Source organism: Mytilinidion resinicola (assembly GCF_010093595.1).
Source record: "Mytilinidion resinicola strain CBS 304.34 unplaced genomic scaffold BDZ99scaffold_17, whole genome shotgun sequence".
In the NCBI taxonomy this organism is placed as follows: domain Eukaryota; kingdom Fungi; phylum Ascomycota; class Dothideomycetes; order Mytilinidiales; family Mytilinidiaceae; genus Mytilinidion; species Mytilinidion resinicola.
In genome coordinates, this window is record NW_022985453.1 from 1,039,008 (window position 1) to 1,064,620 (window position 25,613).

General features: G+C 48.2%; 6 protein-coding genes across 6 annotated transcripts; 5 read left to right on the top strand and 1 right to left on the bottom strand.

Moving 5' to 3' along the window:
* Positions 1-21: 21 nt before the first annotated feature.
* On the top strand, positions 22-5,080 carry BDZ99DRAFT_466387 (uncharacterized protein). The gene is made up of 4 exons (XM_033720756.1): positions 22-781; positions 830-1,268; positions 1,360-3,539; positions 3,600-5,080. The coding sequence occupies exons 1-4, from the start codon at positions 182-184 to the stop codon at positions 4,860-4,862; spliced, it is 4,482 nt and encodes a 1,493-aa protein (XP_033573077.1). The 5' UTR covers positions 22-181; the 3' UTR covers positions 4,863-5,080.
* BDZ99DRAFT_104194 (uncharacterized protein) lies at positions 5,014-5,508 on the top strand. Its single transcript, XM_033712342.1, has 2 exons — position 5,014; positions 5,072-5,508. Exon 2 carries the CDS (start codon positions 5,222-5,224, stop codon positions 5,468-5,470), a length of 249 nt encoding a protein of 82 aa, XP_033573078.1. The 5' UTR covers position 5,014; positions 5,072-5,221; the 3' UTR covers positions 5,471-5,508.
* A 163-nt stretch (positions 5,509-5,671) lies between these two features.
* Positions 5,672-6,533, top strand: BDZ99DRAFT_104182 (uncharacterized protein). Its single transcript, XM_033712341.1, has 3 exons — positions 5,672-5,690; positions 5,827-6,064; positions 6,111-6,533. The coding sequence occupies exons 2-3, from the start codon at positions 5,894-5,896 to the stop codon at positions 6,459-6,461; spliced, it is 522 nt and encodes a 173-aa protein (XP_033573079.1). The 5' UTR covers positions 5,672-5,690; positions 5,827-5,893; the 3' UTR covers positions 6,462-6,533.
* BDZ99DRAFT_539609 (uncharacterized protein) lies at positions 6,534-9,069 on the bottom strand. Its single transcript, XM_033726675.1, has one exon. It carries the CDS (start codon positions 8,880-8,882, stop codon positions 6,606-6,608), a length of 2,277 nt encoding a protein of 758 aa, XP_033573080.1. The 5' UTR covers positions 8,883-9,069; the 3' UTR covers positions 6,534-6,605.
* A 3,788-nt stretch (positions 9,070-12,857) lies between these two features.
* Positions 12,858-15,096, top strand: BDZ99DRAFT_480103 (uncharacterized protein; the record flags this gene model as incomplete). The annotated part of the gene is made up of 2 exons (XM_033722314.1): positions 12,858-14,112; positions 14,198-15,096. 2 exons carry the CDS (start codon positions 12,858-12,860, stop codon positions 15,094-15,096), a joined length of 2,154 nt encoding a protein of 717 aa, XP_033573081.1.
* Positions 15,097-15,613: 517 nt separating this feature from the next.
* On the top strand, positions 15,614-16,513 carry BDZ99DRAFT_104304 (uncharacterized protein). The gene has a single exon (XM_033712344.1). The coding sequence runs from the start codon at positions 15,768-15,770 to the stop codon at positions 16,347-16,349; it is 582 nt and encodes a 193-aa protein (XP_033573082.1). The 5' UTR covers positions 15,614-15,767; the 3' UTR covers positions 16,350-16,513.
* Positions 16,514-25,613: the final 9,100 nt, after the last annotated feature.

The following is a 25,613-nucleotide window of genomic DNA, read 5'->3' on the forward strand; positions in this document are numbered from 1 at the left end:
TCCTCTGCACTGCCTGAGACCCGTCCGAGAAGCACATCGAGCTGCCCGCTGCCCACTGCAACCGTCTACCGTCTGCCGTCTGCCCTCGAACAGCCACACTTGCTCCACCACCAACACCCTCATGGCGGCAGCCGATCGAGCCACTGTCGCATGAGAGGCACTGCGGGGACTGGGAGGCGCAATGGAGGAGGAAGAGCGCGAGCCCAGTGTCGCATCCTCGTCAGACCTCTACTCGGAGTCTGATACGCCCGCGGCTGTACAACACCATGGCCCGACACCAACCAAGCGCAAGGCAGAGCATTCAGACTCTGGCCCAGACAAAAAGCGCAAACTTGATCCCGTCTCAAGCTCTCCTTCCTCCTCACGTCTTCTCCCCTGCGTTGGCCTTCCGCCAGAGATCTGGCAGAATGTTTTCCTTTCCTGTTCGCCTGCAACCCTCGGAAGACTGTTGCAGGTAAATCGATCTTTTCGTTCCTATCTCCTCGACGTTCAGTCTCCCTCCAGCGGGGCTGGCCGTCTAAGTCTTGTCAGATCCGACTCTATTTGGATCGCTGCAAGAAAAGCCCATCCAACTAGACCCTCCAAGCCTCCTGAAGGCTTCTCTGAAGTCGACTTATGGAGCCTGATAATGGGCAAATCGTGTCAGTTCTGCCAAAGCACTCCGTCTTCCATGCCAGGAGAGAAAGCATGGGAGAAAGGACCTGGTCCGAATGGCGTGCGCATCATATGGCCCTTCTGGGTTCGTGCGTGTGGCAGCTGTTTGAATGAGAGATGCGAAAAGGTAAGTTTTACAATTAGTGGCGTGCCGCCATTTGCTAACAACGCGTAGGATACTACACTGCTCTTTTCTGCGGCGTCCGCCCTGCGTCCCGCACTTCCCTTCGCCTTCATAACCTCCGATCTCAATGTCATCGCGGCTTCATCCTTACAGGATCCCGCGCTGCCTCCAAGCCTCCAAATATCGAAAGTCTACTACAAACCTCAAATACAAGAAATGGAGGCGGAACTCGTTGAAGCTCAAAGCCGTGGCTCAGCTGCCGCCGAAGAGTGGCTCAAAGGTCTAGAAAGTCGGGGACGGGCTCGTATGAGCAACTCCGCTGGCTGGGAAAAATGGGAGATCAAATACCAGTGGTGGCTGAAACACCAAGACACTCGAAGAACCCCAATGTCTACATCTACATCACCAGGCCCAAGTCTCCCACAGAAGACGGCCTCGCCATTTCGTGCGGCTGTTTCTTCTAGACCTAGTAATGGAACACCTGTGGCCAGTAAGTGGATTTCATCAGTTCTGTTCAACAGTCCTCCGCGATGACCCTAGTATTCGTCATCTCGCCCTATGGAATCCTAATCAAAACCTAGCAACATCCACACAGCTGCTACCTCCACGTCCAGCCGTTTCAGCACAGCCTATGCATGCTCCGCAGCACATCTCGCAGCCGCCATTGCATCATCCTCGCCCAGAACGAAACATTCACGATGCCAACGAAGCAAAGGCAGCCCGAAAAGCCGACATCGAACGTCGATGCGAAGCTTTGTCTCCACCCATTCCAGCCAATGTACTCCGCCACATGGAATCGTTCAAGGCAGCAATACAAATATCACAGCCAATGACGGACAACTCATGGGAAGTCCTGAAGCCCCGCCTACTTGCTCAGAGAGCGGACGCGGAAAAAGCTGAAGGCGAACAGGCAGCACGGATGGCATATCTACAAACGCGTGTTGCTGACCGGCGCCAACAGGACGCCAGCAACAAAGAAGTCAAAGAAGTGCTTGACCGAGAATGGGAAGACTCCCAGAAGCCCGTTCGCGATCGTCTTTCTTCATACGCAGATGAATTCATCCGGTTCAAGTGGGCCGGTGACAAATCAATTAACTATGACAGCAGTCCCAAGTTTGCCGCGGAACTTCTTCTTCATGTCCGTCAGAAGTTCTATTCTGATGTTTCCGGAGAGGATAGGACTGCCGATGATGCCCCAGGCATGGATTTGGACCAGCCAGACCAACTTCCACGGAGGGCCCTAATCTTGGAGAACATGAAATGGACATACGACAACAAGATTAAGCCTCTAACCGAACAGTATCGAAAAGAGCTTTTCCTTTGCAACGGCTGTGACGGAAACTTCCGCTACTACGGCTTTGAAGGCGTGATTCAGCACTACGGAGCCAAGCACACCAGTGCATTCAGCGTAGGGAATGTTGTTGTCTCCTGGAGGGAAGCCGAGTGGCCAGAGGAACCTCCATTCCATCCGGATCCAAGTGCAGCCAAGAGTTACGGTCATTCTGTGCCAACTTCTATGCCTGCCCATGGTCATTCTGCCTATGCGCCTTACTACGGTGGGTATTCCCGCGGAGGTACGACTACTCCCCAGATGTCTATCCATCTCCAAAGCCCCAGTCCGTACATGCCGTACGGAGCGCAGTTCAACGGCCCGTTTCCACCCCCTCCGCCTCCTTCCAATCCGGTTCACGGAGCGAATTACAACTATTCGCAAGGGTATGCGCAGCCACAGCCCATGGATCCATACAACGGGTATCAACTAGGATACCTTGGATACTCGACATCGCCACTCATGAATGCTTCCGTCCCGGTTGGAAATGGATCCAATGGCTTTGGTTTCCAGACTTCTCCACAACACGTGCCAGTTGCCCCTGCCCCCATGCCTCAGGAACCCGACAAAGATGAGCCCTTCCGCACTACCCTCTTCGATGAACAGGTGAGAAGCCTCGTGGAAATGGCTCGGGACATTTGGAACAGTACCTCTGGGATCAAGGATTTGCCAAACAGTGTTCGAGTCTATGTGTTGTTGCAGCGTGTTATTTCCAAGTTCCAGCTTCAATTCGATCACGAACCAACATTGGATCATTTCTCCGACGCTGTTCAAAATCATTCCCTATCAGGACTGAAGTCTGCCGCCGGACTTGCTTGTAAGGCGTGTCAATCTGAACCCATCAATCAATTTTCCATGTCCAATGTATCTCGACCCGAAGACAGAAAAACATATCATGTACTTTCCCTATTCTCTCATTTCAAGTCAGTTCATTTGGAGCGATTTGGACCCCGGCCAACCTTCCAAAACGGCCAGCAACTCCGGCTTCTAGATTGGAAAGAGGACATGATCGAGCTTCCCAGTGATCGATCAATATCTGGCCTTATCCATGCTCCCGGAATGGATGATGATAAGCTGCATATCATTGCAACAGTGTTTCCTACGCTGTTTCCAACTCCTCTACCGAGGATCGGAGTAGTGGATCAGTCTGGCGTAGCATCGGCATCACTTAACAGACCCAAGAGTGCAAAGCTGGACACGGATATGCCTGACGCTTTGGATGAAGGCCTGGGAACTACTCCACGTAAGTCTCTACATGGTCGGGCCAATCTACCTCGCCGCCCGGGTGAGGAGGAATATGATCCACTTCGACCAGCCCTGGTCAGAGACTCCAGACATGCCGTCGGAGCGTCTCACAGGAGGCCATCTCATTCCTGGAGCCCGCCATCAGATGATCGTAGGCAGGTCTACTATGCCGAGCCGAGATATATCGTAGGTGGACCGCAGTACTACCCGGTAAATGGTTTCGACACTGACGCACTTTTTTTGAAGCGACCACGGGATCCCATGGACGATGAATACGCCGGACCTCCACCTCGCCAATACATTGAAGTTAGCCCTAATGGAACACGTTACCTCCGCGATGCTAGTCCAATGTATGAGGAAATACGGGAGAGACGGCCGGTCTATCGCGATCGTGAAGTGTATCCAAGTCTTCCACCAGGAGAGTCCAGGGGCTATTACAGAGGACCAAGCCAACTTGGTGCCACGGAAGGCCCTCCAGGAATGGATCGATATCGCTATGGTCCCGAGAGTGCTAGGGCTCGTTCACGAAGCGAGTCGCCCGCCAGAGCAGAAACTGACGCAGAGCGCTTCCTCAACGAATTTGTGCCACCACCTCCGCTGCCACAACACATCCGCAAGGATGAGGGGGACCTCCGCCAGCCATGGCCTCCAAAGGACAACGACGACGGCTCCAAATACACGCCACCCCCTCCAATCCTTGTAGCGCCCGCAGATGATCGTCCAGACCCCAACACGCCCTCAGGTCCTCAGCCCATTCCGATAAATGGCTCCCTCCACTATGAGGATTCCCGTCATGGCAGGCATACACCGGATTCAGGACATACTCCAAGGAGACCAGGGCCGGGACCCTACCGCCGCAGAGAAGTGCCCGTGCCTTCACGGTACGCGAGATACATGAGTGCGGCTGACCGCGACACATACGCCCGCGGCCACAGCATTCAGCGTTCGCACAGCCGATACGAAAGGAGGTATGAGAGGTATGACCAGCAGCGGAGACGGTTAGATCAAGAAGGAGAAACCCCAGGACCACCCACGGCCGCAGAACGAGACAGGGATAGGAGTCTCGACCGCTATACGGATGAGAGGGATCACGACCCGTATTACCACCCACTGCGCCAGGGCTCCAGGGAATACGTCCCGATTGACGACCATCGCGGTGCTGGGCCCCCACCCGCGCGTTACTTCTCCCGTTTCGCAGCCGAGACGGCAGATGCGCAGCCGCCGCAGTTTGTGGATGAGTTCGGCGAACCGGTGCAGTACGTCCGCGTCCGGAGTGAGGCCTATCAGCCGCGCTATGCGGATGATAGGGAGAGGGTTGAATACGTCCCTGTTGGGTATGACCAGCGTGAGAGGGAAAGAGATAGAGAATACGTTTACTATGATGAGCGGGCGCCGGTGCCGCTGAGGGGCGGCGAGGTGGGGGTGGAGAGGGTGCCTGTGCCTGTGCCTGCGCCTGTGCCAGTGCCTGTGCCTGTGGCATTTGAGGGGGAAGTGGGAGAGGAAAGGTGAGGGAGGGGTTTACTTATGGCGTCTGAAAATAATCGGTTTGCGTGGGTGGAAAAGTGTGCTTCTTTTAGCGAGTCTGCCAAAGGGTGGTTAATGGAAAAAACCTGTGTATGAATACGTACTGCGGGATGTTGCGTGGAAATTTTGTTGTTCATGTGGGTAGGTCTCTGATGTTTAAACGATAGTCTAATAATGTGACACTTGATTTACAGAAAATTACCTTTGGCGGTGATGTCATCGCTATGACTGCCCAAAGACGTTGCAGAGACCCCGCCGCTGCAACGTCACATTGATTTAAAATAACGATTCAACTTCACACATCAGTGCTTGTTGGCTTCAATGGCAGCTAGGCCTAACACGGTATGCAGATTGTTGCATATGCAGGCGCTGGTTGGCTGGCCTCAACGTCGCCCCATCACCGTTCCGAGATGGGTATACAATCAGTTTCTTGGCTTCTCACTCTACACGTCTGCTTCATCCTTTGCCTAGCTATTGAAATATATGAGCTCCAGCTTTCCCTCTTCGCTCAGCTTCCCAAGAGTTCTTTTCAAATCCGATCTTCCATCTTCACATCCCTCTCACGCCTCTACCACTTCCATTCCCATTTCTAAGTTTAGTTTCTAAAGAGAAGATTCCATTCACACCCTCCCACGTCCTCCTCATCGGCGCCGCCGTTGCCGAGCACCTCATCCGTTCCGGCTCCAAAGTCGTCGCCGTCGGCCGCCGCTAGGACCGCCTCGACGCCTTTGTGCAGAAACATGGTGCCGAGAAAGCGAGCACTGTGAAGTTCGACATCGGCGACGCGGGGGGGATGGATAGGTTCGTCTCGACGTAAGAAGACCCCGTGATGAAGGGAAGTGGGGGGGGGGGGGGGGGGGGGGGGGGGAGGGGGGGGGAGGGGGGGGGGGGGGGGGGGGGGGGGGGGGGGGGGGGGGGGGGGGGGGGCGCTGAAGCTAATAGTTCACAGGATCATAAAGCAGTACCCCGACATCGACTGCATCTGCATCTTGCTACCCCGTTTGCGGAAGCATTCGATGGCAAGCGGCGTAGGCTATGCAGTCATCCCGGGAGCGATTTCCCTATCGCCTGTTCAGCAAGCAGTCTCGGCTGTATCGGGTGGCGTGAAAGTTAAGAGAGCGACGGAGAAGTACACAGAGTATGAGGTGCCATCCATCTGCATCAATATACGAGACGAATTTATCAAAGTAAGTCGGCTGTGGTTTTCATGAATACGTGCTAATACAACGGTAGAAACAAACTGACGACCCCTCCCTCGCTCAGTTCCTCGACCGTCAGCCTGTTTCTCAATTACGATCCGTCAACGTAGGAGTCTTTCGCGAAACAGACAACGCGGACCCTAAAAAGGTCTATGGTGCGGGCAAGGAAGAAATTTATGTTACCATAGCTCTAACAGGCCTTGACTCCGGAAATGGCTGGTACATCTTGATCGAAAAATCTTACGATCGATCGCCATCGCAAACATCTTGGAATGACGCTTCGATGAAATTGAAGGCTGGCGACGCAGTGGTATGGCGGGGAGACTTGTTATATCGACATCCTCCTGGTGGAGGAGGAACATTTATGACGTTGGTTTATGCATAAGGCTGCAGGGGAGTTCTCCGCCCAGGAGGAAGGCTTTGAATAGCAGTGTGCACCAGTTGCTCGAAGTGATCAGCTTCCATCTCGTCCCATCCGTCCATGTCTCTGCAACGCTCAGCTAGGGCTTCTTGTCAAATGAGTCGAGGGCTATGTTAATCCGCGTAATTCAATAGCTGCCCGTCGCGTTTCCCGTGTAAACAAAGATTCTTCTCCTCGTTGTTTAACCGGACTTGCTCTCTTTTTTTTTCGGTTTGGTGATATAATGCCTAGGGCAGCCCGTGGCTTCACGACCTCCGCCCGCTCAAAGTCGATTACCATAACTTTGCCAACCTCCGTATTCCACAGTATGTTGCGAGGCATGAGATCGTGATGAAGGACCCCTAAATTGTGAATGGCCTGAGCTGAACACTCCAACTGTTGAGTGATGAATAGTCTGTTATCGGCAGTAATGTGTCGAGAGATGAGCTCTCCTCCAAAACTAAGGAACATCATATGAACAAGCTCCGTAATACCCTCGTAGAAATAGGGATAGACGAGGTCGATGTTACCCAAATGTACTGGCACATAGACGCCCTGGAGTGGACGAAGGTGTTCATAGATGGTAGCCTCCCTACGTAGGCGATGAATGAAGTCAATCGGGGTGCATTTGGCGGCGGCAGTATATCCGTACGAGTTTAGTCTAACTTGGAACAAAACACCGCATGCTCCAGGAATGCCTACAGGCTTGCAGTCGGTATCCAGGTCTTCTGAGAGTTGTTGGCGAACTAGAACAAGGAATTGGCGTCGGTCGATCCGATGATAGTTCTCCCCATGATCTCGTACGTTTGGGCACAACACGTCAAGTGGACCGCCCTCGACTAAACCACGTAGGCAGTTTTGGGTGCAATATTGCCCACTCCCGTTCTGCGCTCCGCGGCGGGAATCACGACTAGATGACGAGTTGCTGGCAGTGGCCTGGCTACGGGTTGAACGCCGGGGTAAGGGCCGCTTTTGACTCGGAGTGTCCGGATCAGGTTCCTGGTCGCTAGCTTCATATTGATCCTGCGCTGGCTCGCAATTCAGGGAGCTGGTTTGAGTTGGTCTCCGTCGGAGCTGGACAGGCGACATGCGAAGGAATTGGTTGTGCTGAGGTGGCCGGTACTCTGATGATGGTGCGTCTTGGGTAGGGATTGTCTCAAGTAGATCGTCATACACAACCTCCCAGCTGTTTAGCATAACAGCCGCCTCAGCTCGCCACTTATGACTCCGAGGTGGTGTCTTTAACGCCTGAAGCGTAAACGCCAGCATCTGTCCGACAGCGGTTAGATGCAGCCGATTTGCCCCTTCAGAATCTAGAGCCCATCCCGTAGTTTCCCCAACGTCGCCTTTAGGGACGGATAGGAAATAGTAGGCCGTCCTAGGATCATCAGGCACCCGTAGGAAGATGAACGCCTCGCCGGTACTCACGCACCCATACTCCAAGCCAGCCTGGACCATGTAAGAAAATGCTTGAGTAATGACTGCAGCAATCAGGCGCCGGAAGCGCTCTTGAGCAGTATCGGCCTCAGCGCAGCGGAGCACCTCCTCAAGATCCATTTCATGCAAGCCTTCGTAGATGTATCCAAGCGAGAGCTTGTGTGGTGCCTTATATTCGATGATGAAAGCAGCAATGCGATGTTCCGAGTTTGGAGTCGTGCTAGATGTGTTGTACACGCAAAATTGGTCTGCACGAGGCCGGGATGATCTTGCGACTTCTGTGGCTACCAGATCTGCTGAGTCTACCGGCATTGTCTGGGCTTGTAGGCGTGGTGACCGGCGTCGCGGAGCCCCTGATACGCTTATCCGTTGTATGCCCGCTTCCAGCTGTGATTCTGGGCTAAGGGTGTTGGCGTGATTCTCAAACTTGATTGCACCCCGCAGTTGAAATTTCCGTCGAAGTGCGCTGTTATTGTAAAGCTGCGAGATGATTGACGATATGTGGTCCTCGAGGGTGGAGCGCTGGAAGAGATGCAAATCCAGTTCAGAGCTCATCATCCTTTGCCGGATACCCTCTCCAGACTCCTCCAAGGTATGTAGTGAGGTGAAGTGCCGTTCCAAGACGAATTCTGAGCCCATAACCTCGTCCCAAATCGCTTCCTGTTGTGCGGGAAAGTCTTCCCACTCGAGAATTCTTTCAGGCCGAAGTTTATTATTCGCGTTTGCAGGGTCGCCTCGCGTTGATAGGGTTGCATCGGTTTGTACAGTGAGGCCGGAGTATAGGTGAGTATGACATGCGTCGAGGAGCTCTAGTAATGTTGTCTTGCGCGTTTTTTCTTCGATCCTTTCCTGCGCCCGCTCTGCATCTTCGCGTCTGCGCTGTTCTTCCTCCTGAGCAAGCTCTGCAGCCTTCCGTCTGTGCTGCTCTTCGAAAAACAGCCTTTTGTAATCGGGCGACGGTTCAGCCATGTTGTGGCGATAATAGGACTAGCGGGATGTATTCGGTGGGGTTTGTTTACGGCGGTTGTCTGGCGTGTTTCGCGGAAATAGGTGGCAGGTTGTATTGATGCGGGCTGCGTGATTTCGGATCAGATACCGTTCCCAGTCGGCCGATTGCACAAGGGCAAGCTGCTCGCGAGACAGATAGAGTTTGCGTTTCAAGGTTGTTATGGGAGAAGGGGAAAGTCATCAATCGAGACTTAGCCCCATCGCGTGTTTCGGTCCCGCCAATCTTGGCACTGCGCCTCATAGCGATGTGGCGAAGCGAGCCACCGTCGGCAAGCAAGGCCTTATTCACCTGGGCTGGCAGCGGTCACGAAGGCGTGAAAGAAAACTCGCTCGAGGCTTAGTCATAGATACCAACTGCTGCGCCTCAGAATAGGGTGGTGAAACCTGCCAGCACACAATCCTCCACGGTGTCACGGTGTTACTATGACACCTTACCCACTACAAACTGCAACAACGCGCGCGGACCAACGACCAGAACGCTAGAATAAAGAGCTACGCGCTTCATTGCTGGGGTATAATGGTCCATGGCAAGTCCTGCAAAGCCGACATTGCCGCTAAGATATACTCCGACCCGGAGCACAGGCTTGCTTTCCTGTATACGTGACATGCATTGATAGACGCCAAAATAAATTAAGATTAGCCAATCGCGTCCGGGATCATCCTGGGGACTATCCTGAGGGCTATCCTTGCGCTGGGTGGTTCGCCATTCTGCACTGATGGGCTAAAAATATCACTTGGTTCCAAATGATTTCAACATGACCGACCTCGCCAAAGCACGCAGAACCGCAAACCTCACCCGCCGGGCCCGAACACTCCTCACTGTTCCACTCTACCTGGTCTCTACAGCGACTCCTTCTCTGTGCCTCGGGTAAAGTCCCAGAGCTACGGAGAGTCCCTTGCCTGTCAGCAGGAAAAATAGGCTTAGAGTAGATTAGCGGGTGGCCGCCGTCCGTCGCCGCGTTCAACGCGTGCCTGAGGCGCGCCCATTATCAGCAATTCTGTTTATAGCACCGGATCTGGACGTCAAGAAGGCGCCGGCGGAGAGAGTCGAAATATTTTCCGAGGCTGTCAATGAGGGGCTTTTCGATGTGCGTTGGTTCAAGGAGGTCATAGAAAGAGATAACAATGAGAAGTTGGGACCCGGGGAGGATAGTGGTATCGAGCTTGATTTGGAAATAAATATGTAGGGTTAGATGGAAGTTAGTTTCCTCCATTTTAGCTCTTCTGATTCGGGTCAGCTCCGGTAAGTACACATGCTGAGAATGGACGCCAATCGTCCACCTCCATTTCATATCCAGCTCCACCCCCGGACCATCTCTCTATTCTTCCTGGTTTCTCCTGGGTGCGATAGAAATGGCCAAGCCGCCTCCGCCTTTGATCTTCGCGATCACCAACAGAACTAAGCCCCTCTCATCCTCATATCATCCCTTCTGTTGTCACACATGTGCCTTCAACCCTGTCCCGGGACAGACGATGCACTCATTTTCGCCGCAAAACCGAGATCTAGAAATATATAAAATTAGAACGTGAGCTAGCTATAAATAGATAGATTCCGCAGACCTAAAGTCCAGCAAATACACACGAAGCCCCACCACCAGGCCGAACAGCTTGTGACCAATGATTGTGTTGAATTTGGCTTCGTTTTTACAGGTACGTACATTCCCGAATCAGCCTCATGGTTGCGCGCTGTCGCGCGTCCAAACATCCTTCTCTCATCGCACTTCCTCAATAGACAAAACGGATTAAAACGTCTCCACGACTCACCGCAGATTCACCTACAGGACTCACAACAATCTATGAACGACATTGACTCGCTGTGTGAGCCAAGACCAAGCCAAGATCACAATCTTCTCCGGTCTATAGCCTCTCCGTATGACTCTCTGCATACTCCGACGACGATCATTGTCCGAGAGCGCTCTCTCCGCTTCACGATCAGCGCTCAAAGAAGGACGGCTCACAAGAGCGAACCCACCTCACTTCTTCTTGAAGATCGAGGAGTGGTGGGATACAGGGCTCGAAGCGAGGAAGCGGAAGACGAGAGCGGACATCGTGAGTACCGACAGCTTGTGAAGATAGATCATGTTACGACGTGGGCACATGGCATGTAATACGGTCGTGAGGGCGGACAGAATGCGGTCGTGACGGCAGTGGGCTGTGCCTTCGCGAGAAATCACGACACCCAGCCCTCGTCGGCATTGTGGTTCTTCCGCCGCCGTGCATTGGTCTCTTCGTGCTAAACCACGCCCCAACAATTCTCATCTCATCCATCTCTCTCCTATCCATCGCAATGCGATACCGAAAGTCCTTCGTAGAGCCCACGAATAATAATATCATGCTGTGGGAATTAGAACATGGAAAGTGTGGGGAGATCGCAGTGCTCCCGACGACATTTGGGTTGAAGGATATCATTTCGTTGATGAAAGACCTTGAACTGGCGCTGGTCTACTTATCTCAGCTTACAGGACTGTCCGACTAAGGAACTGCTTGACTCGTAGAAAAGGTTGTGGGTGTAGCAGGGGTCAGATGCTCCTACATAGATAGGACACTTCTGGAACGAGCTCTCGAGGAAGTCTCATGCGAAGGACTGGTCGGATTGAAACGTCCCACAGAAAGTGACTTTGATATGCCACTTTGATTGTGAGATCCGCGAAACAAGGCGAAACCAGCGTTTTTGAGGCTCAGTCCCTGGCTTTAATGACGTCTCTCCGTAGCCCTTTGGTATATATTCGATAGTGCGCGAGAAGCAAGGCATATTGTCGTGGGCGTTGGGCAAGATTCGGTACCTCTGTTGTTGTAAACTTTGGGCAAAATCGGAATAGTAGGCGCATATTAGTAGGCCGGTGCTGTTCTATATACTTGTTTATCCACTGCACTATCTTCTCTATTATTTTATTAGTAAAGAATAGCTTAAAAATGGCTATAGGATTATGCCGATTAAGACTAGAGGGTATAGAGGCTCTCCCTGGAGCATGCCAACTGTTAATACGGAGCGGAGAGAACTCGGGCAGCGGCGCCGGCTTTAGGGGGGTGTTTTTGCTTGTTTTGTACGAGAATCCTTCCTTTTAACATAGTTAATGTTATTTAATGTTCTGGGCATAATTGGGCATCAATTGCTGTCTTTTTAGGTGGGTTCTGGTTGATTATTATGCCTGACAATGTTTGTTTGTATATCTGAGAATGATGTTCGCTTGGCGTTGGACCGTGCGTTGCGCTTCGACGGGTTAAGGGATAGGTTACTGGTGGAAATCTAAAGATAGTTTTTAATTACACTGTTAGAGCCCTTAAGCTAAGAGGTAACTATATTATTAAAATAAGGAAGAAGCTAAGTATAATACTCGGCAATCTCTATCTGGTTCCTCGATGCCCTTGCCCGAGTCGAGGCGCTTCAAGCAGTGGACGTATTTGTCATTAACGATGCCGAAAATGTCGAATTTACGAGGGTGAACAGCCGGTTTAGGTATATAGGCTCGAACAGAGGTCTTGTTGTTGTTGCAGCTATTGTGGCGAGGAGAAATGGGTCGACGTTGGGATCTTCCCAGGTTGGAAACAATGCAGAGAAGGTCACGTGCAGACGTGTCGAATGATTGGCCGATCTTACAACGCGTCTAGAATACGCAGGTACTTCAAACCATGGATCGGCCGCCGCGTCAACTCCACTTCACCACCTCATCAAACATACGTGTCCGGCCACACTTCTTGTACAGCCTATATCCACAGTTGGCAAACCTTCGACTGAGGTCTCGCGCTTCCTAGAATATCCAGCTCCAGAGGTGAGCACTTTACGCGCTCCCCCGCATCAGCCTGACGAGCTTCCTTCTCCCCTACGTACTCACAACCCTTTGTTTACTCAGACTTAACGTGACAAAACCTCCATCCGGGTGCTCGAGGCCCTCTACAGTCGACAACGCGAAATAATTCCACGAGGGAGACGCGACCATGTCATTACCTTCCGACGGTCCCACGTTAGGCAAGCCCTACAACCCCACCGCGGAAGGCGACCAGTTCCTAGCATTCCTAAATCTGGGCAAGAAGACCGAGCAGAAGACAGCAGAGGATAAAGGCTCTGGGTCGGAGATGGAGAAACAGAAGTTGGAAGCGGGGGCCAGCTTTAGCAACCACGTAGGCGCAAACAGCCTTACTAGTCGTAGAGCTAGAGTCCGGTTGCCCCAAAAGGACGGTTTCCTAGAGAAGCGTAAGCGCGAAGATGTACCTGAGCCGACAGAATGCGGGGATGATGAGAAGATGGATGGCAGCTATGAGGCTACGCCTTATTATGATTTGTCCATGTGGGATTTTGAGTTTGCGGGACGGAAACACTACCTCGGCATGATGAGAGACACGAAGAACGAGACGGCTAAGAAGACGGAGATCCCATCTTCTTGTAGCTTCGATCCCATACCTCCTGCCCCATGGCTTGAAGAGCTGGGTCATACTGAAAAGAACGACATCGTGGGAGCCAAAATCGATGCTCCGCCAATATCCCACGGCATGCCTCTGAACAAGGAGACGAATGCCTGCGTGGACAGCGAGCTCTCTGTCCAGGATCACCAAGACAACGACACCACACCGGACGCCGTTGCATCATCTTCACAGGAGGACGTAGAGCAGGGCGAGCAAACCCACGACCATTCCTCCAATCACTCTCAGCCCTCATCGATCGACGAGTCACCTCTCACACCGGAAGAAGAACTTATTATCATCGATCCAGAAGGAGATCTTCGCATCACCATTGGGACAACTGGAAACGAGATCACTGCGCTCTGTTCCTCTCCATGCGTTCGTCGCGCTAGTCCAAAGTGGAAGGCTCTCATCGACGCGTCTCCAAATGAGATTCACCTCGAAGAGGACATTGGCATGGTATTGGATCTCCTGCGCATTGCGCACGCTCAATTTGGTGGACTGCCTGATCACACTGTCTTCAACGAGCTCTTGGTTTTTGCCCACATCTGTCACATTTACGAAGTCACCGAGCTTGTGAGGCCTTGGATGCATAATTGGGTGGATCCTTGGATGAAGAAAGGTCTTGATTCAGGGTTCGAGGGTTGTATCTTCATCGCCTGGATATTTGGGTACGAGGAGACTTTTGAGGCACTCACGCACCGTCTTGCTTCTACGGCTACCAAATCGAAGGTTCGTATTCCGGATATCGTTCTTGAGGTCTTCGATCTAGAACTGCGTACTATCATTGTTGGTAAGTGGATTGGTTTACCTGGTGATTGGCGACATCATTTCATATGCACTGTTATTAATAACGGACACTAACTCCTTCCGTACAGATAACATTCTACGCATCCGCAACCTAGTCATACCTGACTTGATCTCAATTTGCAATTCTCAGGTAACCCAGCTGGCCGACGTGAGGAGCCGCAAATCCTGCTTGGTATCCGATAAGTGCCTAACGGAGGAGGAGTACCACTCAGAGCTGTGTGACTGCATTGCTCTCGGATCACTCCAGCGCAGTCTCAACTCGATTGGAATCTGGCCTCCATACCCTTGCCCGGATACTTCCAGTTTCACTATTCAGAGCCTGCAGGCCCAGCTCGATGACTTTTCTGTCCTCTCCTATCCTGACCATGAAGAGTACCACAAGTTCTGCTACGCGAATGAGGATTTCCACCATGCTCTGCGCGTCGAGCGCAAACAGGTATCGGCACTGCAAGTCGCTCACAAGGAGCACTTCGAATCGTTCAGCCCTATGGTTGATCCTAGTGGCTGGAAGAACAAGGCTGTCGAAAAACTGGGGCTCTTGGAGCGTGAGTCCCGCACTCACGAATCGGACAGCGAGTCGGACGAGGCTTTCCATGATCCTGAGCTCAAGCCGGAGGATGACGACCCAGAGAACGGTGCGGATGAGGGGAGCTTCATAGACCCAGAGACCGAGGAGGAGTATGATGAAGATGAGGATGAGGACTATGAGGAGTCTGACGAGGACTCTGACTCCGAGCCCGATGAGGAATACTTGGATTCTGGGGAGGAGAGCGACTACACTTCCGATGTTGAGGAAGAGGAGTCCGTGGAAGAGCGGTTCAAGGCCTGGATGCCTTATGTCCCAAAAAACGAGTCAGTCGAAGAGCAGTCTAAGACATCGAGGTCTAGATCCGAAGTGCTAGGATCCGTGGAGGAAGACAGCACTGTCGGGTCTTCTCCTCTGTCAGAGTCTACATCGTACTTCTGATCGATCGCGAGATTGCTAAGCTTTCTGTAGGTTGGTCTAACAAACCGAGACTGTTGTGTTCTTGGGTTATGGTACAAAGTAAATTATGGGCTTCAGACTTTGTGGTACATAGGGCGCCGAGACAACGGAATGGGAGTACCGTTGGGCGGCGATGTTCACTTTTATGGATAGGTCAGAGGCGTCTTGGACGGTATACCATGCTTTCTGTTCATTCTCCGTGTTCCTTCGGGATTGTATGTGGGAAGCAACACTTGTGCCAGAGCCTACTTCGTGCGGACTTGCTCGGTAGTCTCTTGAATCCAAATCAAACATGGAAATAACTCTAAACATGCTTCTTTGCTTCTGGCGTCTATTCTCCATCATGAACGCGATCACTTTCAGCAATTCTATTCCCTTGTGCAGAGTGTGCTTGTGATCTCTTCGATTCCTTGCCGCGGGCAGCTCTTCGGTCTTCGCGGGTGAATTTTCCGGATATTACTCTATTGGGCAAGCCTTGGCATGGCGAGGAAAAGTGTTGAACACAGAGTGCGAAGACTTTTGCAAATTTTGTCAGTGCGCTCATCTTGGTAAGCCCCGGGTTCGGCGCACGGCCAGCTTCAGAGCATCATAGCTGCAGAGCATCGCAGCTGCGCAACGAACTGTCGCAGCAACATCCCCACACCGACGACAACATGCAGTCTCCAGAGAACCAGATCCAGGCGACCCTCATCAACTGTGCTCGGAGCTACGAAGTGGAAGACGTGGACTTTAGGTTCGCTCCATTTCAAGAATATGAGCCACTCCCAATCACCGGTACACCAGTTGAAGAGGGACATGGCGAAAATACTAGCGATCCCTCTGTCCACCAAACCGTCATGGAAATAGAGGGCTCTGGCTCTTTAGAACAGCCTAGCGAGAATATGGCTCTGATCAATGTCTCCGAAAAGAACAGAGAAGAAACCGGCAACGCAGAGGAATCCCCTCTTCTCAGCAATAATCGCAAACGTGGCCGTGCCATGTCAGAACCCATCAACAGCGGTGCTGAGGCGCCTCGTCCAACCTTGCGTAGGAGACTGGATTCCCACGCCAACCCGTTGCGGATCCCCGAATTCAGCGCCGTCCGCAGGACAGCCTTGAAGCGCGACCTGTCCAAACGCAAAGACCTTGAATGGGCTAAGAAGGAGGTTCGCACCAACTTGAAGCGTATCCAGGCCGAGAAAGTCATTCGCGAGGCCGAGAAAGAGATTCGCGAGGCGAAAAAAGGTCACCCTTGAAGAGGCCGTCAAGGTAGCCGAAGCGGAGAAAGCCATCCGGGAGCTGGCGTTGGACGAGATCGACCAGGAACAGATTCTGGCCGATTACGATGAGAGAGAGGACCGTGGAATGGTGCTGGAGTGAGAGACTTCAGATGGGGACAGCTGAGGTGCGGCTTCATGAAGGTTCTCCAACAGTTTTCCTTTTGTTCCTTGACAGCATGATAGATCATCATGGACGGCGTATGGGTGAGTAAAACTGGTGTTTGGCCGAGAGTGGTGATTCTAGCCGTATTCTAGCATCCATGCTTGAGAAAGCGAGTGAGCGATTATGGAAGGATTAAGATAATGGATACAGAGTTGGGGATTTGTTTTCTTGTGCGAAGTGTAGCAGGAGACTTCGATACCCCCCATTGTAACTATAGCGGTAAAGCAATTCAAGATGGTAAAGTCTTGGTATCAGTTGCTGAGGAGAGATGTCATGGGAATTCTTGCCGCCTACTGCTCAAACATGAGGTCGTTTATACTTACACGGCATAAAGGAAAATAGGTCGGCACATCTTTGACGCCCGAGCTCCAACATAAACATCCTCCTTACCTAACCACTTACCAGCCTATCCAGCCTCGTTCCAGGAATTAACTAACGTTGTGGAGTAGACGAAACTCTCCGCCAAGCGTTTCTAGGTCTCTAGTACGATAGCCAACAAATGACTACTTAGAAACGTGAACAATAGACTTTACGAAGTTTGAAAAGCCCTATGGACAAAGTTCGCAGTGTTCTTCAGGAGCTGTGGGCAGAGAAAGATGGTTTCGGGGAACCGAAGAGCACACTTGGAGGAATTCTTGGTGGGGAAAGGATATGTCTGAACTGGAGAGGAGAACATGCAAGTTGGCGCTATAGGACGTCGAATACCAACAAATGCTTTACGATCGCGAAGATTGAAAAGGTTGGGGAGGTTCTGCAATCACAAGGCAGAGGGGCAACAAATTCAGAACTTACCGGATAGAAGATTGCCACTCGACTCGTTCGTCTTCTAGCGGAGTTCATTATTTCATTCTTACGCATCTCACGATAGTTTTGCGCTCGTTGATGCCCCACAGGACTGTGTCCTAGGGTAACTGCTACTCGATGCAGTGTCACAATGCACGCGACGATATCTAAATTAAACGGGCATTGTTCTGTTCGAAAACTTCACATACTCGCTGGACCAGCTCTGATTCGACGGCGTCATCTCCACATGGCTGGCTTCCTCGCTCTTCTCTTCGGACAATTGGCAGCCAACTCATGGGTGGCATTCCGTGCGCTAGGTATCACGGATTAAAGGGCCTACCAACAGATTAGGGCTTTCGGGGACGGCAAGTTTGACGATGAGTCGTGATTCCCGAGAGGCTATCCCCGCCGTAACAGCGGTAGAAATGGTCGGTAGAGTACGTCGGGACACAGAAATAATTGGCTAGTGGGTTGGTGGGTGTGGGGGACGTGGTATGGAACGTTTGGTTGAAAGATGGAGCGAAAGGGTGGAGGACACGCCTCGTGAGCGGGGATGTCTGCAAGCTCAAAGAGGAAAGTCTTGGTGCGAACGAAAATCGTGGAGCACCGAGTGGGACCGAAACGCACTTTTTATCAGTGCGCTACCGAGCCGGGAAAGGGAAACTCTTGGCGCGAATGCAACCGGGAGTGGAGAGCGCAGAACACACATTCTTGAGATTGGAGACGGGCAGCACGTGACCCCTACAGCTGTCCTTAGCATCCGGAACTGCCCTTTATTGAATAACTACTGCACATGTTAGACACCGAGCACTGTTTCTTCCCGTCTTTTCTACAAGGGAAAGCATCAATGTGCCAGCCCAAAAGCTGCAGAGTTGATGTTGTGGGCAGAAGATATATCCATCTCCTAAACGGTAAGACTTGGCGCGAAACGTAAAGTGTCGAGCGCAGACACAGAAGCTCCCTCCTTTCTGTCCGTGCGTCGCTCGAACGCACGGGCACTTTCTGGGTAAATCCTCACTCTGCTCTCGACACTTTCCAAGTTTGCGTTCACGCCAAGACTTTCCTAATCAAGTCGGCAACCCTACCTCCCCCCTGCCGTCTTTCCATCGCGTTTCGCCTCTTTTCTTCTCTCGCTACTGCATATGCATACTATCAAAGATAGTCGTAGTAGAGAAAGGTGGGCCGAAGAAATAGTAAAGCACGCACAACGGGCGACCAGCTAATCGAGGAAACGAATAGAAGGCGCCACCGGCTCGTGCACGCGACAGGCTCGTGCACGCATCACCAAAAATCACGTACAATACACAATGAAGCTTTTCAACACAACACAACTTTCTATACAAGCCTACAAGCTCGGAGGTGAGGTAACCAAACCCGCTCTTTCACTCTATCACAACCTCATAGTCGTCAAGTGCCTTGGGGCGTCTCCGTGCACGTGTAGCTCGGCCCGAAGGCTCCGGTGCATCATCATCCTCCTCATCATCTATCACCACAAAATCTCGCTTTTTTGATGCTGTAGATGTAGCTGTGAATAGCTTCCTTACTTGGCTCTCTCCTAGCAGCTGCCTCTCTGCCTGTTTTGTAGCCCTGGCTGCCTCATCAGCTTGTTCCTTTGCCTTCTTCGCATCACGTGCCATTTTCTCACGTATTTCCTTCTCTTGACGACGTTTAGATGCCTTCTGCCGCTTCTCTACCTCTTGTTCCTTTTTCTGTATAGCCTTTTAAAGCTTTGCATCCTGCTTAGCATTTAGAATTTGTTGCTTCTCCTCTTCTTCCTTCCTCCTAAGATCACGTGCTTGCTGTACCTTATTGGGGCTATACACAATTGCAAATCCATCTTCTGCACGTGCAAGAGCCTTGAAAAGAGGCTGTTGCCTCTGCCTCTTTTTCTTCTCCTCCGTAAAGCCCTTATAGAGGTTCTTATTTTATATTTCTATAAGCTTAAGCTGTGCCTCTGTCACGACGACGATGTATCAGACATGAACGCGAGATGAACCAGCATTAGATTCAATTGATGATAGCTACGTACAGCTGTGTGATGAATCAAGAGAATTGGTGAAGAGCAGAAGCAGGGGCAGAGGCAGGTCTATGTACAGGACGGGCCGCGAGCTAGGGCCAGCAGGGCTAGGGGCAAGCTACGCCACGGCGTAGCGCGTGTAACGGGCAATACCGTTACAGCCTCTATTTTATGCACCTAGCGTATAAATACACGGTTATTTTAGCTTAGTACCTTTTTTAGAATCCTTTCTATAGCTTAGTAGAATATTTCTGCGCTAAATTTAGGTATAGGAGCTTCTACCTTAGTATTATTATTATACCTTCTTCTAATCCGCTTTAAAACCTTTTCCGGCTTAAATAGGTGTATACTAGTCTTCTTAAAGCCTAAGGCTATATTCTCTAGTATTATTATAAGCTTTTATGCTGCCTAAAATGCCTAGAAGAAGTTTCTCTTTATAAATCTTATATAGCCCTTATTTTATAGCTAGAACTTCACCAATTTATTATTATATTATATAGCTAGAGAAGCGAAAAAAGAGACGTCTAATAGCTATAGCTAATGCGTCGAATAAGGTGGAAATATAAGCAGGAGGATTCTATTCTTAATATAGAAGTTAATAAAGCGTGATATTATATAAGATCCGTGGCTATTAATAATAAGCAGCCGCCAATTTCTTCTTTACCTTGCCTTAGCCTTTATTTCTCTTTAGAATATAGTTATAAGCCAGGCATAGCCTATATTATATAAGGTCTATCTATTTAGTAAAGATCTAAAGAAATAGCTATATTTTTTAGGGTTAAAATCCTGTAGCCAGGTGTTTTATATATTACCTAAAACGGCTTAGTATATAAGAGTAGAAGAGAGCTTACTTCCGTCGGCGTAAATAGCTGCTAGCACTGTAATCTACTTTCTATTTCCATTCTATATAATATTAGCAAGCTTAATCTTATCCTTAGCAAAGATCCTATACCATTAAAGTAAACCTAATAGAAAAACACGATGCAGTCGTCCTAATAAGCCGTTGGAAATCGAAGCTAAAGGGAGTCCCAATAGGCTCCTTAAGGCACTTAGAGCAATCGTACGCAATTATAAAGCCCTCCGGGCAGTAGTAGTGGTGTTGCAGTAGGTTAAATCTTTCCCGCGACCCCTAACCTTAGATTGCACTCGCAACAACAATAATAACAACACCTACAACAACAATACAACTAAAAGCCCCTTCTCGACACGTACGGAAGTGTTGTAAGCGCACTTAACGAAGTACAACAAATACAAAGCGCCCTACGGAGTTAGCCCCTTAATGCTATTAGCATGGATTTCCTCCAGGCTATAGTCGCGTGCATTAACAACGCGTTCTTCGGACTTACGGATGCTAAGGAAGGACTCCACCGTATACAGAGAACTATAGACGAACGGAAGGATGCGCTATAGAAGGAACTAATAAAGGAGATGAAGGATATAAGGAAGAGTATTAGCGAGCTGAAAGCTTAAGGAAACAAGGCATACGCAGCTGCAGCAGCGAGGGCCCTGATGGTAATATAAATCGGGCAAGCTATACAAATTGGACAGGACGCAAGAATCGGACAGGATGTAATAAACAACCTCTATAAAATCAACATCTATATTAAAAACAACGCCCAGTAAGCGGCTAATGCGATATATATAAACAACTATATTATAAAAAAGCTATAAGCGGCGGGAGAGCCGGAAACTATAAAGATTAGCGGTATTAGGAAGCTACAAAGTGGTGATATTAAGGCAATTATCGCGGATAAGCTATTAAAAAACGCCCTTTTAAAGAAGAAGGATTAGGTTCTTATTCTAGGCTCTTCCGCTACTATACGCACGCCTACGGTGCTTATTAAAGTACACAGCGTGCCTAAGAAGATAGACCTCAACAACCTAAGTCTATAGAAGGACGTAATAGAAAATAATGCAACCTATAACCTAGGACTTATAATTAATAAGATTATATAGAAGAATAAGGCAGCTATTACCGCAGCGCGGGCAAACCTAGTATAGCGTGTAAGCTTGGCTATTATAGGCGTATAAACAGAAGCAATAGCGAATAATACTATTAATAATAGTATTGCTTAGGAAGGCTATATACTTAACGCCTTAAGGTATAAGGCAGGATTTACAGCTACGCAGTGCTTTAACTGCCAGGGCTACGGGCACGTTGCAAGATACTGCAAAAAGAATGTTAAATGCGCAGTATGCGCAGGCGAGCATAACATAAGAGTGTGCCCGGATAAGACTATTAAGAAATGCGCAAACTATAACAAAAACCACCTGTTATACAGTGCCGAATATACTATTCGAAAGAGGGCCTAGTAAAGGGCCTTTAATAAGAAATAGACAATACTATACTAATATACCGCAGAGCGCAATAAACTATATATATTCCAAGCGCAGTTATATAATAAATAATAGTATATAAGGAAGATAGCTCTAAAAAAGAGGGTGTAATATATAGAGGAGTTCGAGATATAAGTAGAGGAGCCCTCCTTTATAAACTTTATAGTATCTATAGCTTCTACTATACCTGCACCCTTAAAAAGACCCGGACCTAGGCGGCTAAAAAAGGTGCTTACAGCGGATAAGAACCAGCCCGCTATTAATAAGGCATTTAGAATCGGAAGTAGAACGCAGCCCGCCTAATTTACGCGACCTAACCGATTAGCTATACTGCCGGAAGTATTATTACAGCTAGCTATATAAACTATATACAGCGGAGGCGATTAGCTAATATTAAGCAGAGAGGTTTAAATACTATTATTATAAAATAACCTAGCTAACTAATAGATCTATACTAAGTAAAGAACCTAGGTAGATAATAGGTAAGCTAAGAAATAATAAGAGGACACTAAGATAAGCTAATATTAGAACAACCGAATAACCTTACTATTATATAGTATAACATTTATAAGAACTTAATAACCTAGAAAAAGTTCCTTAAAAAGGCGGAGAACGCTAGCCCGCAACCTATAGTACTAGCTATATAAAAACTGTAGAAAAACCTATATAGGCAGGGGCAGGGGTATATAGTATATACAACGCATATAATAAAGTTATACTATTTACTGCACGTAGGAGAGGAATATATAAAAGCCTGTATATATATTAATAAATAACTAGATATTAATAAGTGGTTAGTTATATACTATTTACTAGATTTTAACACCCTTTTTTTTTATATAGAGGGAGAGAGGATCTATATTTATAATATTTATAACCTAAACCTTAACAGTATTATATAGGAACTACTTCTACTGCTAAATAATACTAAAGCAGAATATATTTTTATTAGAAATATAAACCTATACTATCCGCTATAGGAAGAAGTTTAAGTTATATAAATTAAGGAGTAAGTAGAGGAGCTCCTCCGTATTACGCGCGAAGCAGGTATAAACCTAGCCACGGAGAAAGGGCTAAAAATATAGGTAAGAGGAATATTATAGTCTATAATTAACCTTATATTTATAATAGGGTGGCTAATAGAATAAATAATTTCCTCTATAGTATAAAAGGAATAGAACTGCAACTCTAATTACCGGCCTATATATACGGAGTTTAATATCTTACTACTAAAGGCAGCCGAACCCCCGTAGTATAGGCTATAGAAGAATATAGCATAGAAAGAAGTATAAAAGAACTTAGTAATATAGCTAGATAAGCTAGAAACTTAGAATAACTTGCAGGAGATAGAGAAAGATTTTAATATATTTGCACACCGCCTATATAAGTGTATATAAGCTATAATAGACAAAACTATACTACTTATAAAGCTATTAAAATAAGTATTACCTGTATAGTTAATAGAGTATACTAAGAAAGTATAGGAAATAAGGCAGGCCTATAGAACCTAGCGCTTATTAAGAATAGTAAAGGACTGGATTTTATACAGAGTATAGTATAATAGAAAGAAAAGGGCTATACGTAAAAAAAGTATAAAAGTATAGCGCCGCGCAGTAGATAAGATTATATTAGATCCGAAAGGCGTATAGAAGCTAGCTAAATAGGGTAGAACTATTAGAAAGGAACTATAGCCACCGCTTTAATTTCCCCCTTTTTTACAGCCTAATAACGTAATACTTTATATAGATAATAAAACTAAGGCCTAAATACTTATAGAACAGTTCTTCCTACCTTTTATAAAGGCAGACCTCTCTAATATTAAAGAATACTAATACCTAGAGCTGTATAAGTCCTTATAAAATATTATAGTAGAAGATATCCTCTCCGCGCTAATAGAAATAGCCCCGGATAAAGCCCTAGGTATTATAAAGATAACTAACAGAATCCTTAAAAAATGCGAAACGCAGCTAGCACTAACGCTGGCTAGGTTTTTTACCAGGTGCGTGTATATAGGGCACCACCTATAGCTATATAAAAAATTAATTACTATAGTGCTACGCAAGCCTTAGAAAGCGTTCTATAATATAGCAAAGTTATATAGGCTAATTACGCTGCTAGAAATAGTAGGTAAGCTGCTTAAATATATTATAGCACGAAAACTATCTAAAATAGCAGAGGAGAAAGGTATACTCCTACTAAGCTAAATAGGTATAAGGCCCGAATAATCTATATAGACAGTACTAAAACTTCTTACGGAACAAATATAAACTATATAGAAGGGCAACTTTTACCTTATTACTTTCCTTTTTAGCCTAGATATTTTAAAGGCCTTTAATAAAGTATTTTATAAGAGAATAATATATAACCTATAGGTCCAACGTGTACTAAAATAGATAGTCTAATTTATAGAATTATTCCTATAGGACTAAACTATAAAACTCTCTATTAGAAGATATATTACTAAAACTATCCCGGTTAATACAGGCATACTATAAGGATTTTTACTCTTGCTAATCCTCTTCTTATTCTTTGTAAGCACGCTCTTGCCGGCACTATAAAAAGGCAATATAATAGCCTATAGGTTTATAGACAACACTAATATCCTTATATTTAGCAAAAGCACGGAAGAGAACTGCAGGGTAATTAAAAGTGCGCATATACGGTGTATAGAGTGGGCGAAAAAGCATAGCGTAGTATTCGCCCCGGATAAGTATTACCTTATATACTTTATAAGGTGCTATTTAAATATAGTAAATATAAAGGCTATAGTAAACATCCGGGGCTTTATAGAGGGCCTAATTATAGAGCTCTATATGCTTAAAGTCTAGGTAGACTTTAAACTTAAATAGGGCCCGTATATATATATTATAAAGGAAAAGGCTATAGTATAAATAGGAGCCCTTATACGGCTAATAGTATTAATATAGGGCGTAAGCTTCTAAAAAGCATAGTATATATACTTAGCAGTTATTAGGCCGGTCCTTATATATAGGTGTACTACCTGGTTTCCAACGCCAGGTATAAAGGAATAAATTAGCAAAGCGAAGATTAAATAACTTAAAACGGCCTAGAACTACTGCCTTTATACTATTGCAGGGGTGTATAAGATAACAGATATTAAGACGCTTAAATATAAAACCTCTTACCCCCCCCTAAGGCTTAAGCTAGAGGAACTTGCGGTGGCGTACGCGGACCGCACGCGCGCGGGCCAGGCTAAAGAGCATATTAAGACCACGTGCCGCACTATTAGAAACACTATTAGGAGACACTATAAGCCTAGGAAAACGCCTAAATATAAGCCGAGCCGGCATAATATACTAAAGAGGCTCGCGGTTAAGGCTATAGCACTAGCCCTGAGGTATAAAGGGTAGTTAGATAACTTATATAAGCTTTTAAGATAAGGAGCAATATAGGAAGTATATAAGGAAAGGTGGAGGGATAAATAGAAGGCCTACAGGAAGAAACGAAGGGGCCCCCCTACGCCGGCCCTTAACACGAAATAGAATAAGAATTAGGCAACTAAACACTATAAGCTTATAAAAGCAGAAAGCTTGATTATTACGCTCCTACAAACGGAATATATAGGGCTTAACGTATACCTGCACTGTATAAGGGTGCCCAATCACTCTTCGCCCGTGTGCCCAATCACCCTTCGCCCGTGTGCCCAATCACCCTTCGCCCGTGTGCCCCTGCGGGCATATACTACAGTCTCTAAAGCACGTAGTAATGCACTGCAAATAACACCGCAACGGCAGAGGCGATATGTTTTTTAAGGCTAGAATAAGAACGTATATGCAGCTGTACAAAAACTACAAGGGAAATAAGGCTGTTTCGCAATGGTTCCTGCACCAGACAGACCTCCTACCCTACCTCTCTATAGCTAGAGAGATGGCAACGGAAAAGCTGGCTATACAGCCAGCCGACTCGTATAGCCACGCCC